The sequence below is a fragment of the Loxodonta africana genome, chromosome 5 (genome assembly GCF_030014295.1).
Source record: "Loxodonta africana isolate mLoxAfr1 chromosome 5, mLoxAfr1.hap2, whole genome shotgun sequence".
In the NCBI taxonomy this organism is placed as follows: domain Eukaryota; kingdom Metazoa; phylum Chordata; class Mammalia; order Proboscidea; family Elephantidae; genus Loxodonta; species Loxodonta africana.
This window is the reverse complement of record NC_087346.1, coordinates 135,057,065-135,071,898: the sequence shown is the minus strand read 5'-3', so window position 1 is coordinate 135,071,898 and position 14,834 is coordinate 135,057,065. Positions and strand designations below refer to the sequence as shown.

At 38.1% G+C, this 14,834-nt stretch overlaps 1 protein-coding gene across 2 annotated transcripts in view; it reads left to right on the top strand.

Annotated features, from left to right (window-relative positions):
* ANAPC4 (anaphase promoting complex subunit 4) overlaps positions 1 to 14,834 on the top strand; it is a 42,420-nt gene that overhangs the window by 18,468 nt on the left and 9,118 nt on the right. The window contains exons 13-20 of one of the 2 annotated variants that reach the window (XM_023549767.2): positions 587 to 629; positions 758 to 834; positions 2,490 to 2,590; positions 2,673 to 2,724; positions 6,412 to 6,467; positions 8,619 to 8,665; positions 9,763 to 9,819; positions 10,142 to 10,198. In XM_023549767.2, coding sequence (XP_023405535.1) covers positions 587 to 629; positions 758 to 834; positions 2,490 to 2,590; positions 2,673 to 2,724; positions 6,412 to 6,467; positions 8,619 to 8,665; positions 9,763 to 9,819; positions 10,142 to 10,198 — 490 coding nt within the window. The remainder of the gene's footprint in view (positions 1 to 586; positions 630 to 757; positions 835 to 2,489; positions 2,591 to 2,672; positions 2,725 to 6,411; positions 6,468 to 8,618; positions 8,666 to 9,762; positions 9,820 to 10,141; positions 10,199 to 14,834) is intronic. The other variant, XM_064286000.1, reaches the window with a different exon arrangement.

Below are 14,834 nucleotides of genomic sequence, written 5' to 3'. Positions count from 1 at the left end.
TTAGTGGCCAGTCGTGTCAGCTCTTCCTCATGGCAGCTTTATGCATACCAGAATGAAATGTGTGTATGTGTACACATATGCATATATGTATGTATAAAAGTCAAATTTTTTAGGTAACCAAATTGATCTTTTCCTTTGTGGTGTCTGCTTCTGTTGTTATTCCTAGAAAGCTCTTTTCTATCGTAAAAGCATTCAAAAGTTGATTTGTATTTTGTTCTAGAGCTTTTTTGTTGTTTGTATTTTTCTGTTTATATGTTTCAGATGTGATTTATTTAGTTATGTGTCATGGAAGGCTAACTTCTTTTTTCCTAAATATTTAGATAATTGGCCAGTATGGTTTCTCGAGTATTATATCTTTTCGTTACTGATTTGAAATGTCATTTGAGCATACAGTACATTCTCATTTATAATTGAATCTGTTTCTGGACTTTATTGTTTTCTGTCTCTTAGTATGAGTACCAAAAGCCTTAATTTTTGTTTACTTTGTTTAAAAATCTTGTTTATACTTAGAAAGTTCACAGTTGAGGCGGTACATTTGGGTTTTGAATAGAGAAATGACTAAAAATATTTTCTTTTTTCATTTTAGTGCTGAACTTCAGACTCTCTTAATGAACCAGTTAACTGTAAAGGTGCGGTTAAAGTTATCAGTGTGTTTAAGTGGCTCTGAAACAGTCGTAATTTTTTTTTTTTTTTTTTTTGTCAGAACGGCATGTAGTGTCCTAGTTGTGTGCTAAATATATTTTCTTCTCTTAATTAGGGCTTAAAAAAGCTTGGCCAGTCTATAGAGTCATCATATTCCAGTATACAAAAGTTGGTTATAAGTCACTTACAGAGGTATGACGGTGCTGTAGAACTTTTTGGTATTGCATTCACATGTAACGCAAACATAGAACCCCATTGTGTGGTGACACTGTTCTTCCTTACTCACGTTTCGCTTCATCACCTGGCATTCTCTTTTTGAGCCTTACCTAGCTACAATGGTTGCACTGGCATTTGCGAAAAATCTTGGAATGCCCGAGATTTAAAGAATACCTAATGGTAGTTCTAGTTTATAAATAGTCTTCCAACATCATTACACAGGGCTTCACCCTCTCTGGCTTTTTTTTTTTTTCACTCAGAGAACCATGAGATATATTTTGAGATAGGACATATGTCCCTTTTTTGAGGCAGTGAAATTAATATCTTTGTATATCATCTTATAATTTCACAAAGCACATTTTATATATTCCAACTCATAGCGACCCCATAGGATAGAGCAGAACTGCCCCAGAAGGTTTCCAGGGAGTAGCTGGTGGATTCAAACTGCCAACCTTTTGGTTAGCAGCCAATGTGTTAACCACTGCACCACCAGAGTTCCATATATATACATAATTTTTGACTTAACATCTTAGCAAAGTGTTGGTTATCATTATCTCATTTTACACAAGAAGAAACTAAAGTTCAGAATGGTCATATGGCTGGCCCAAAGTTAGCATAACTCTTTGTCAGTCTCATGCTGTTTATATCCACAGCCACCTTAGTGAAGCAGTTTGTGAGTGATAATGCTGAGTGTTTGACCAAAAATCCCTTTGTGTTCTGAGTCCCTAGCATCCTCTTTCACCCCCTCTGCCTTGACCACTGCAGAAGCCTTCTGGCTGGTCTCTCCTGTCCACACGGTGCCCCTCAAATGTACTGTCCACAACGGATCGGATCATGTTACCCTTACAACCTTCCAGTGCCTTCCCACTGCTCTTAGGACCAAGACCAAAATCCTTTACATGGCGTTTAGCATAGCTGACTTGGCTTTGCCCAAACTAGGGGCCTTTTACTTTCTCAGATTTGACATTTAGTCTTTCATCCCAGGGCTTTTGTATGTCCTTCTCCCTTTCTGGAACATTCCCACCCTGCTCTTCACTTGCATTTTGCAGCTCTCAGCTCAAATATCACTTCTTCAGAGAAGCCTTCCCTGATCGTCCAGACTAGATTGGGTTCTTCTGTTACACTTGCACTCTGTGTGTTTCCTCTGAGGCGTTTATTGTGGTTGGAACAATATACTGTATGATTGTGTCATTAGGACCATCTGCCCCACTAGACCATCAGTGCCATGAGGAGGACCTTTGTTAACGCTGTTACGTCCCCAGTGTCCAGCACAGGGCCTGACCTAAAGTACGAGTTCAGTAAAGATTTCTTGAATGGTGAATACGTAGCTGTTGGGTGAACTAGATGACCATATGACCATGTTAAAACGCCAGGTCTGACTGCCTTATAATTTTTTTAATATGCATTATAATTTGATAATCTTATAAAATTTGATCTTGTAAGTCATATGTCAATCTCAGTAGTCATGATGACCAAATGATTCCTGCTGCAGTTTTTAGAAATAGTTTTGAGAAATAGTTACTTCTCATAGAGAAAAATCAAAGTTACTTTCAATTTTTCTGAAAATTTAGAAATTTTCAGACAAGGTCAATGACAGTAATGATAGTTTTTTTTCTACCCTCTTTTGATAGTGGCTCAGAGTCTTTATTATACCATTTGAGTGAACTGAAAGGAATGGCTTTATGGAAGCAAAAATACAAACCTCTTGGACTAGATGCGGCAGGAATTGAAGGTAGTGATTTCATTTCTCGATATGATACATTAAACACAGTTTACTTGTTTGACAAGTGATACCTATTTTTCCCCCCCTTTAGATGCTATTACCGCTGTGGGCTCTTTCATACTCAAGGCAAATGAACTTCTTCAGTGAGTATTGGGGATACCGGAAATCATTGACCTGAGAGTGTTTCACTTTCAACATAAATAAGAACCTAGCAAGTTGTCATGATTTTCTTAAGTATTTTTACTTTTATCAAACTTTATATGATTAAAACAAGCCAGTAGCACAGAGCTCTTTTAAAATGAAGCAGTATTCTCCTGTCTCAACCATTCTCACCCAAGGCCTTCTCTCTAGAAGGAATCATTTTAACTCTTATAACTCATTTTAAGATTCCAGTTTTTCTATAGCTTACTTCCATATTTCTAAATTATATGACTATACTGCCATTTCTTTTATATATAAATTTTTAGAAATTATTTTCCCTATGTTTGTTTTGTTTATCGTAGGCTCTGTTTTTTTTTTTTTCCTTGCATTGTCTGCCTTTATCACATCCTTAAGTATGTCTCCAGGGTAGTATCATATCCCTGGATCCACTTCTGACCCAGATGCCTTGCTCTTTAGCCTTCTGTCTCCTGCCATAAGGAACCCTGGTTGCTCAATAGTTAATTGCTCGACTGCTGACCAAAAGGTCGGTGGTTCAAACCTACCTGCTGCTGAAACCCACCAGCTGCTCCATGGGAGAAAAGACCTAGTAATCTGCTTCCGTAAAGATTTCAGCCCAGGAAACCCTGGGACAGTTCTACTCTGTTCTGTAGGATCACTGTGAGTCAGCATTGACTCGACGGCACACAACAACAGCAACAGCTCTTGCCTCAGAGTGGGCAACCGTGCTCCAGAGGCCCTACACAGCCACCCTGCAGGATTCTTCATTGCTTTCATGGCTTAGATTCAGATTTTCAGTATCTCCTCTCTTTCTTGGTTTCTTTAGTCATTTTGCTGGAAAATATCCTCCAGTAACTTATTCAGAAAGCAGAGAGGAAGGATGAATTTTCTGTTCTATGTCTTTTCTCATACCCATACTTGGTTGATGATTTCTGTGAGGTGTTGGATTCTGAGGGAGAAATCACTCATAAACCTTTGAGAGCATCGTTCCATTGTCTTCTGACCTTTCTGTTACTAATGGAAGGCCTGGTGCTTCTCTATTCTTACTCCTTTGTAGGGTATTTTTCCTTCTCCCTGAAAGAAGAACCTACTGTTCGTTTAGTCTGTTTTTGAGTGGAACATAAACGACAAGTTCTTCATGTTTTTGGAGAAAGAGCACATTAACCACTCTGGGTTTAGATTTCATTGTGTCCTTCTGTCTCCACCTCCACACATCATCCTAATGTCCTCCTTTGAAGCTGTATTTGGAACTCGACAGGGTCTGAGTGTCCCCGGAGTCCTCCAGGGCAGACAGCTCCCCACAGCTGCCCCTCTGCACTGTCCAGCATGTGGGTCTTGCTGCTGAGTCTCACTAGGCACCAGTCCTCTATCAACCTTGGCATTTCTGAAATGTAATCTCTTTCCTGCTGTTCCCTGTGTTATTGTGAGTTTCTGATACATGCTCCCTGCCCCTTCCGGGGTTGTTTTGATGGTGTCTTGGAAGATAGGAGCCTGGTTGCGCAGTGGTTAAGTGCTCAGCTGCTAACTGAAAGGTTAGCCATTCTGTGGGAGAAAGATGTGGCAGTTAGCCCCTGTAAAGATTACAGCCTGGGAGACCCTGTGCGGCGGTTCTACTCTGTCCTGTAGAGTTGCTATGAGTCAGAATTGACTTGATGGCAGTGGGTTTTTGGTTTTATGAGTCCATAGTCTTTATGAGCTGATGGCTCTATAAGGAGCTTTGGTGGCACAGTAGTTAAGTGCTCGGCTGCTAACTGCAAGGTTGGTGGTTTGAAACTACCAGTCGCTCCACAGGAGAAAGATGTGGCCATCTGCTTCTGTAAAGATTTACAGCTTTGGAAACCCTATGGGGCAGTTGTACTGTGTCCTGTAGGGTTGCTATGAGTTGAAATCCACTTGATGGCAACGGGTTTGTTTTTTGTTTCGTTTTTTGAAGATAGAAACTATAGTCACTTATATTCAGAAGAGAAAAATGAGAGGAGAAATGGAATTGCTCTTTCCATATGTTGGAATTTTTTTTTTTAGTTCAGTATATTTGCTGAGAGTAAATATAAAATATTAAGGTCTCTGTGACTACTCTTAACTTCTTGCTCTTTTGTGGTAAGTAGAGTAATATTACAGGTTGCAAATGAGAAAATGAGACGATGAGAATTTTGATATTTATAACAGATTGATGGTTTCTTGGGGTAGGGGTGGGGGCTGGCTGAGAAGGACATGAAGGCACTTTTCAGGGCATTGAAAATGTTCTTTACCTTGATCATGGTGGTGCTCGTAAGGGTGTATAGATTTATCAAAATTCTTCAAATTGTACACCTAATATAGGTGCATTTTACTTTATGTAAATTGTAGCTAAATAAAGTTTGTTTTTAACGAATGTTACAGGTAAATTAATATGGTAAAAGAATTTAAATGGTAGTTATAAGATATCAAATTAATATTCTCTGAACTCTCAGAATGATGAGGTCTCTTTTTTTCCCTTCATTTTTGCTGCAAGAGGACTTTAATCATACTGTTTGGTAACATAAGATGTCATAGTCTTTTATTTCAAGTGTTTTACTCTACACAGAAAGGTTAATGATTTGACCTACCTCTCCAGTAGTACATCTACTACTCACTTTTCGACATGGTTAGATTCCAAAGACCAGGTTGTTATGCAAAAATCGGCATTATATGGAGGATGACCACATCAGAACACAAAATGGAAGATGACTACATCATTACATAACGGCCAGATTACATCGTTACATAACTGCCAAACCACTGAGACTCATGGCCCAGCCAAGTTGACACATAACCGTCACAGCATTGCCCTCACCTCCCACCTTGGTGTTCTTTATTAAAAGATGTGTGTCGTTAATGCACGAAATAGTCGGATAGATTTTTTACAGTCTTTTAGTGCAAAATGTCAGATAATAAGATGGTCAGTAAATGAGGAGTAAGTGTGTTGTCAAAGTTAATGCTTGGAAAGAGCTTTGAGATTTAGGGGTGAAAAGTACCGGTAGTATATGCTTAGGATGATTATCTTAAAGATGTGAGCTTAAAGAAATTAAAAAAAAAAAAAATGATACCCATCTCTATATTCAGAAAGTTTCACGAAAATGAAGATGACTTCCACCTTAATCCTAAATTTTTGGGCATATTTGTGTAAAGCCCAGGGAAATTCCATTTTTGAGATCTCATCAGTTATTATAAGGAACAAAAATCCATTTCCAAAAGTAATCTCCGCTGGTATCTGATGATGACACAGTACAAATTTATAATAATGATTTTTCTCTTGAGTTGATGCTTGCTTTTCTTACTGACCAGTGAGCATTTTTTTAAACTGGGAATAATGTCGGAAATGATTTTTTCCTGATTTCTTTGCAAAATTAGAAAAGAATTTCACACTTCACTGAATGCCAGGGACGACTGTTACACAGTTTGTGGCAAGGCTGTCATAACCACTTAGAATCTGAGTTATTTGCTTTGTTTTTGAAAAGAATCAAGATTTGCTCTTAAAAAATTTTATTAAATATATATACATTCGATTTGTAAAATCTGCTGTTCTGTAGGCTTAACTGTTATCTAGACAGGATAAAATAGAATGGTGAGGGCTATTATATCCATGACAATTGCACAATGACATATGAACCCCACATGAAAATTTTACCTCTGATTTATTTTTATCTTCTTAGAGTTATAGATAGCAGTATGAAAAACTTCAAAGCATTTTTTCGGTGGCTGTATGTTGGTAAGTTAATTGAATCAAACATTCTCGTTATTTTAACCCTTTCTAAAAAATTATGAGAGTATTAGACTATTTCAGTTACTCTGTAAAATTTCAAATACATATAAAAGCAGCAAGAAGAATATAAAGACCCCATTGTACCCAGTTTCGGCAATTACCAATACAATGGCCAGTCTTACTTCATCTTCACCCATCCCCACCTCCCCCCACGTTTAAGGGAGCTTTCCTAAGGCTCTTATTGTTTCCATCACTTACTCAGAGTTAAGCATTTCCTACCTTTAATATCCCCTTACATTAAAAGAACATTTTTGAATCCCTATTAGGTATTAGATTCAAAAAGAAAGAAAAGGAAAAATAAGACACAGCCTCTGCCCTGGAGTAACTAACTTCCTGTTTTTGTACTTTCATCTTCTGTCTCTAGATCTGTCCTGTCCAGTGTGGTCGCCAGTAGCCAACTGTGGCTATTTACACCTACATTAAAGTGAAATAAGATTACAACTTCAATTCCTTTGTGACACTAGCCGCATTTGAAGTGTTCAGTAGCCACTTGTGGCTAGTGAGCACCATACAGTGCAGAATTACAATGTTCCTTTTTCCAGCAAGTTCTGTTGGACAGCAGTGTCCTAGTGGATTGTAGACCACTTGTATAGATAAAGGTCTAGATTTATGTTTCTTTGTGTCTCTACAGTATCTTTGCATTTGGGTAGATAGTTAACAAATATTTATTGACTTGATATTCAATGTTTTCATTTACGGTGTACGTGTATTTAGTTACATTTGTACAGAAGTTTTTGTACTCCTTGTTAACATCCCTGAAATAATCCAGCATTCATTTTCCTCCAGCATATGCAAAACTTAGTTGTAAATGGGTTTTATTCCATATTTGTTGACATTCTAAAGACTGAAATAGAAAGTAAATTAATTGTAATGTGCTAACATTCCTGTAAACAAATGTTCAGAGTTGCCCCAGCTCTAATGCAGAAGCCAGATTTGTTGGCCTAATATAATTGCAGATGCTGATATTTGCAATATTTAGGTTTTCCCAAAACTGTACCAGTAATAGCCAGAATGGGGAGCCAGAGGATTTATCAGGGCAGCGTGTTTTAAGATCGGAGTTGTTAATTGGAATAAGAAGTCATACAACATTAAAACTGAATGAGACCTTGGAAATAACTTCCTTATACAGTAGTGTGCTTTTACTCGCGATTATTGGAGGTTATTTAGGCACCTGCTCATTTCTTATCATTAGAGCATGGTGGTGTTGAAAGCATGCTGCCTTGGAAAATTGGAGACCTAATTTGTAGTCATGGCTGTCTCTAGTCTGGTTAGCTGATATTCTCTTTTGTAAAATGTAAGCTCCATGAAGGCAGGGACTTTTTCTTCTATACTGCTGCCCCTGTAGTATGTCTAGTAAATATTATTTGGATGGATAAATGAATGATTTGAATTAGCTTATGGCAGCTTTTTCAGATAAATTAGAAGTTTGAATTGATTTTAAAAAGTTTGAAAATCATCTATATCTGCACAACTATGTCCAGGAAGCTTGTGACTGACAAAACACTATAAAAGAGCATATTTAAACACTATGCAAAATAACATGCAGCATACCTAGTCCTGACTTAGGTGGGCAAAACAGAAAACACAATATTGGTGAGGACAATCTCATGAAAAAGAGTCAACCAAAGGTAGTAGATTAAAGAAAAGTATATAAATATGCATGTATGTGTGTGTATACACATATAAATACGACTGCAGATGTCTTCATATAGCTAAAAAAGGCCCCAGGGTCTTTGTTATTCTCAGATTTTTGGTGGGAAGAATTGCCTGCAGATTTTGAGAGGTTAGAAGTCTCAGTGCAAGGCAGTAAGTTAGAGTTGTTTGGAGTGACAGGGAGGAAAAGAAAAATGATAGTTGAGAATGCTTAGACCAACGCTTTTGAACCAGAGGAATAAATAAAATTCAGGCTCTTTGCCCTTCAGTTTTTAGAAGAAAAATAAAATTTTCTTGGTGAAAATAATACTGTAAATATTCTACCCTACTAGAAGCTGTTTCAAATTGATTTCGGCCTAAATAAAACAGATGCAGTCTTTGAAATGCATCTATAATTAAAGTTAGATGTGTAGTTTAAAGATAATTTTAACTTTATATTTTCAGCGATGTTGAGAATGACAGAAGACCATGTGCTTCCCGAGCTGAATAAGGTAGTATTTATTTTAAGACGTTAAGGTAAAAACATGAGTTGCGTGGTTTTATTTCCATGTCACAGAATACCTTTATGATGGCTATCTAAATGCATAATTTTCATGTTTATATAAGGTTTTATAATCTGTAAATGTAGGATCCTTGTAGGTCTTTAACTTTCTTACATCTTAAAAACATTTTCATTTTCCTTGAAAATCTACTTATTAGATATTAGTACCCGTGTTCATGTCTGGTAAGCAACAGTTTCTGTCGGACCATAAGGATCATGGTAAGTGACAGTGGAATATCCTCCAGAAAGGTTATGGAATAGGGCAGAATTCCCACTAGATTTGTGTGGCTCGCTCATCGTTACCATGCTCAGACCATCTGATTCAGATAGAGTAGGTAATTTTGAGCCTGAAAAAATAGAAAACAATACAGTTAGGGGGACGGGATGAGCAGGGGATCCATCACTGTACAGCTCTTACACTAAGTAGATGTCGTGAAAGGTCCTTTGAGCTCTGGATGCCTGACCTCGCGAACTAGGAAAGTTTCCCGTGTTAGCTGTTTTTCTGACATCACTGTTAGCTTCATTTTGGGAGGTAAGGTGTGTTAATTGTTGGGAAAAGGGGAGCTTAATGTACAGCGTTTTGAGGGCTAACGGGCTGAGGTGGAGAGAAGGCAGGGTCACCGTAAGAAGCAGAGGCTGACACCGAAGCTAATAATGCCGTTTAGTTGTAGCCCTAGACGGAGGCTGACGTTGCTTGTCTGGATTTACAACCCCCTCTCCTAAAGGGACCTGCACACAGTCTTAGCGCAGGATGTAGTCAGTGAGCAGTCTTCGGCCAGAAGGAGTTCTGTAGCCATTGGACTAGCTGGTTGGAAATGTGGGTTTAAAATGTTTAATTACATGCTTCTCAGAGCCGGAGGATTTCATGGTTTTCATAGTGGCATAATCTCCTGGATTTCTATTGGTGTTCCTTTGAAGGAACTTTGCCTGTTTTCCCCATGGCTTTTGGTGGATAGTAAAAACATCACACCTGTTATTACTTAGTATTTGTTCCGTTAACTGAGAAGCTTTCTTTTATCTTGATTGGTTTCTTTTTGTTTTTGATAGATGACCCAAAAAGATATCACATTTGTTGCTGATTTTCTCACTGAACATTTCAATGAGGTAGGAAATTTGTATTTTTATAATGCTGGTTTTTTTTAGTGTGATAAACCTGGGTAATGGTAAGAACTAATCAGATTTAATCCAGTTTAGTAGAAGTTCTTAGCAATTACATTTTTTAAACTGTTGAGCTAATTAATGGCAGTGCTTATTTATTACACATAAAGGCTATTACCTGACCTATTAGTGTATGTTTTACAATCCCTAAAAGTATAGAGTAACTGGTACTAACAGTTCTCTTAAAGCTTTTGATTTAAACTTAAGATTTTTTTTCTTTTTCTTTTCTGAGTTGACTTAAGAATTAAACTTCGTTTTTTCTTTCCAGGCTCCAGACCTTTATAATCGAAAAGGCAAATACTTCAATGTTGAAAAAGTTGGTCAGGTAAGTGCTTTGGATTGAATTCAGTTATTATTACTCTTGAATTTTAAGAAGTAATTTTTAAACTCTATCAGCATTAATCTTTGCTATTCAGTGTTTATGAGAAGTATACAATGCCACGTTGTGGAACAGCCCTGCCCTTTGAGTAAAATAACCAAAGAGCAGAAATTTTTAAACTTCTTGGTCTTAGAACTCTTTCACGTTCTTAATTATTGAGAACACTGAATATCTTTTGTTTATGTGGGCTACATCTGTTGATGATAGATGGATATTATTAGGTATTAGAAATTAGACTAAAATGATTATTTCTTAATTCTCTTAAAAATAACAGTAAACCCAATTACTATTATATATTAATATAAATATTGTTAGTAAAAAATAATAGATTTTCCAGCCCCCCCGCTCCCCCAAATCTAGTGAAGAGTGGCACTGTTTTATATTTTTGCAAATCTCTTTGGTGTCCAGCTTCACAGAAGACAGCTAGATTTCTCCTGTTTCTGCACTTGTGGTAACGTTGTTTTGGTTAATGTGTGTAAAGAAGATCCACAGGTATGTAGTCAGAAAAGTCAGTGTTTTAATAGTTTTATCAGATAACTGTGGATATTCTTTGATACTGTACCAGGTCTTGACAAGTGATAGTCTTTTAAAAGGTTAATCACGCGTGGAACCTAAAATTGCGTCAGTGAACTTTTCATTCTATTACGTTAAAATCCACTAACCTGCTGTGCGCTGGGACTAGCTCTCTCACACCGTGTGTGATTTTGTAACATCGGGCATTGATTATTTGGGAAATACTGGTGCATCTTGCAAACACTGACACCTTTCATCATACAGTCCCCTGAAGCCCTGTCTCCTTAGTATCATGACCAGTCTCACCATAAGTCTTCTAGGTACCGGGAAGCCGTCAGGCACTCAGTGGCAGGTGCAGGTTTTCCAAAATTCTAATTTTTGCTTGAAAGTTTGAATTTTATCATTGGCAGCAATAATACCGTCAGTTGTCTTGCTTGAAGCGACAGGCCCACTTTATTTTCAAGAAAATGTCTGCCAGATACACACGTATGGATCATCGTTTGTCTTTCAAGTAAAAATAGATTTCCATTTAAAAATAAAGTACCTGGTTGAACTCGCACCTGAAACAATTTCATAAGTGCTTTTCCTCAACTTAGCTGCCATACTGTGGGGTGCATTAAATGTGTTTTATGTATGCTTCCCATTTCTGTCATACAGAATATTAGAAACAGGAGTACTCAAGGGCTGAGATTTAATAAAATGAATAATTTTAATAGCTTCCTCCGAGGTAAGCAGGACTGTGAGTCTGTGGTGATTTGGGGCTACTACGTTGACTCTGGCAAAGGCGCCAGCAGGTTTTCCCGCCAATGCTTCTCATCATCAGTGCAATATCCACACAGTGAAAAAGGCAGATAACATCCTAATAATATTATTATAAAGGCTTCCTGGGCGGCACAGACAGTTAAGCACTCAGCTATTAGCTGAAAGAAAGGCGGTTCAAAGCCACCCCAAGGTGCCTCAGAAGACAGGCCTGGCGATCTGCTTCTGAAAGATCACAGCCTTGAAAACCCTGTGGGGCAGTTCTACTTTGCACACACGGGGACACTGTGAGTAAGAATCCACGGCAGTGAACAACAGCACTTATAAAAGGGGGTAGTGGTGGTTCGGTGGTAGAATTCTCACCTTCCATGCAGGAGACCCAGGTTCGATTCTTGGCCATTGCATGTGCAGTTACCACCCATCTGCCAGTGGAGGCTTGCATGTTACTGGTTACTGTGAATGTGAACAGCTTCTGGACCAAGAAAGTTGTGATGATCTACTTCTGAAATGAGCGCAACGGTCTGATCCCATTGTGCATAGGAGTTGCCACGAGTTGGGGCTGACTCGACAGCAGTTGATAAGACAGCAAATTGTTATAAAAATAGTATTGCTTCATGGACCCCTAAAACCATCTTGAGGATTGCCAGTTTGAGAACCACTGCCGCACATTGTATTGACAGTTGATACTTGTAAAATTAATTTATAATTTACACATGTGAGATTAAAATATGTTTCATGAAAATGGAACACAAAGTTTAAAGTCTGTTTATAGTCTCTGCATTTACAATATCCTAACATTTTAGTAGTTTCCAGTTTGCTTAGTTGCTTGGCGTTTAGCAAGTTTTGGTCACTGCACTTAGAATGTTGTTGTTAGGTGCAGTCAGGTCCGTTCTGACTCATAGCTACCGTGTGTACAAGAGAACAAAACACTGCCCTGTCTTGCACCATCCTCACAACGCTTGCTGTGTTTGAGCCCATTGTTGCAGCCACTGTGTCAATCCATTTTATCAAGGGTCTCACTCTTTTTTGCTGACCCTCTCTCTACCTTACCAAGTATGATATCCTTCTCCAGGGACTGGTCCCTCGTGATAACATGCCGAAAGTACGAGATGAAGTCTTGCTATCCTCACTTCCAGGGAGTACTCTGGCTGTACTTATTCCAAGACAGACCTGTTCATTCTTCTGGCAGTCTGTGGTATATTCAGTATACGTTATCAATACCATAATTCAAAGACATCAATTCTTCTTCCATCTTCCTCATTCACTGTCCAGCTTTCACATGCATACGAGGTGATTGAAAATACCTTGGCTTGGGTTAGGCGCATCTTAGTCCTCAAAGTGACATCTTTGCTTGTTAACACTGTAAAGAGGCCTTTTGCAGCAGATTTGCCCAATGCAATACGTCTTTTGATTTCTTGACTGCTGCTTCCGTGGGTGTTGATTGTGGATTCAAGTGAAATTAAAGCCTTGACAACTTCAGTCTTTTCTCTGCCTATCATGGTGTCGCTTATTGGTCCAGTTGTGGGGATTTTCATTTTCTATATGTTGAAGTGTAATTCATACTGAAGATTGTAGTCTTTGATCTTCATCAGTAAGTGCTTCAAGTCTTCTTCACTTTCAGCAAGCAGAGTTGTTTCATCTTCATATCGAAGGTTGTTAATGAGTTTTCCACCAATCCTGATGCCAAGTTCTTCATGTAGTCTAGCTTCTCACATTATTTGCTCAGCATACGGATTGAATAAGTATGGTGAACGGATACAACCCTGACATATACCTTTCTTGATTTTAAACCATGAAGTATTCCCATGTTCTGTTCGAACAACTTACTCTTGGCCTATGTACAGGTTCCTCATGATCACAGTTAAGTGTTCTGGGACTCTTCAAAATGCTGTCTATAATTTGTCATGATCCACACAGTCTAAAGCTTTTGCATAGTCAATGAAACAGAGGTAAACATCTTTCTGGTATTCTCCCGTTTCAGCCAAGATCCATCTGACATCAGCAATGATATGCCTAGTTCCACGTCCTTTTCTGAATCCCGCTTGAATTTATGGAAGTTCCCTGTCAATGAACTGCTGCAATTGCATTTGAATTATCTTCCGCAAAATATTATTTGTGTGATATTAATGATATCGTTTGATTATTTCCTCATTCTCTTGGATCACCCTTCTTTGGAACGGGCACAAATACGGATCTCTTCAATCAGTTGGCCAGATAGCTATCTTCTAGATTTCTTGACATAGACAAGTGAGCAGCCTCAGCACTGCATCTGTTTGTTGAAACATCACAGTTGATGTTTTGTCAATTCTTGGAATCTTGTTTTTCACCGTGCCTTCAGTGCAGCTTGTACGTCTTCCTTCAGTAATGCTGTTGGTTCTTGTTCATGTGCTGCCTCCTGAAATGGTGGAACGTTGACCGTTTCTTTTTGGTACAGTGACTCTCTGTATTCCTTGCATCTTCTTTTGATGCTTCCTGAGTTGTTCAATATTTTGCCCATAGAATCCTTCAGTATTGCAACTCAAGGCTTGAATTTTTTCTTCAGTTCTTTGAGCTGAAGAAGTGTCAAGTGTGTTCTTCCTTTTTTTGGTTTTCTAACTCCTTTTTTTTTTTTTTTTTTAACTCCAGGTCTTTGTACATTTCATTATAATATTCTTTGTCTTTTTGAGCTGCCCTTTGAAATCTTCTGTTAAGCTCTTTTGCTTCATCATTTCTTCTTTTGCTTTAACTACTCTGTGTTCAGGAGCAAGTTTCAGAGTCTCTTCTGACATCCATTTTGGTCTTTTCTTTCTTTCCTATGATTTTAATGACTTTTTACTTCCTTTATGTCTGATACAGTCCTTGATGTCATCCTATGACTTGGCTGGTCTTCAGTCATTAATGTTCAGTGTGTCAAATGTATTCTGGAGATGGTCTCCAAATTCAGGTGGGATATACTCAAGGTTATATTTTGGTTCTTGTGGACTTGTTTTAATTTTCTTTGGCTTCAGCTTAAACTTTCATGTGAGCTGTTGATGGTCTGTTCCATAGTTGACCCCTGGCGTTATTCTGACTGATGATATAGAGCATTTCCATCATGTGTTTCCACAGATGTAGTCAGTTTGATTCTTGTGTTTTCCATCTGGTGAGGTCCACATGTATAGTCACTGTTTATGTTGCTGAAAAAAGATATTTGCAGTGAATGAGTCATTGGTCTTACAAAGTTCTATCATGTGATCTCCAGCGTCATTTCGATCACCGAGGCCGTATTTTCCAAATACCAATCCTTCTTTTTTTCTTACTTTGACATTCCAGTCATCAGTAATTATGAGTG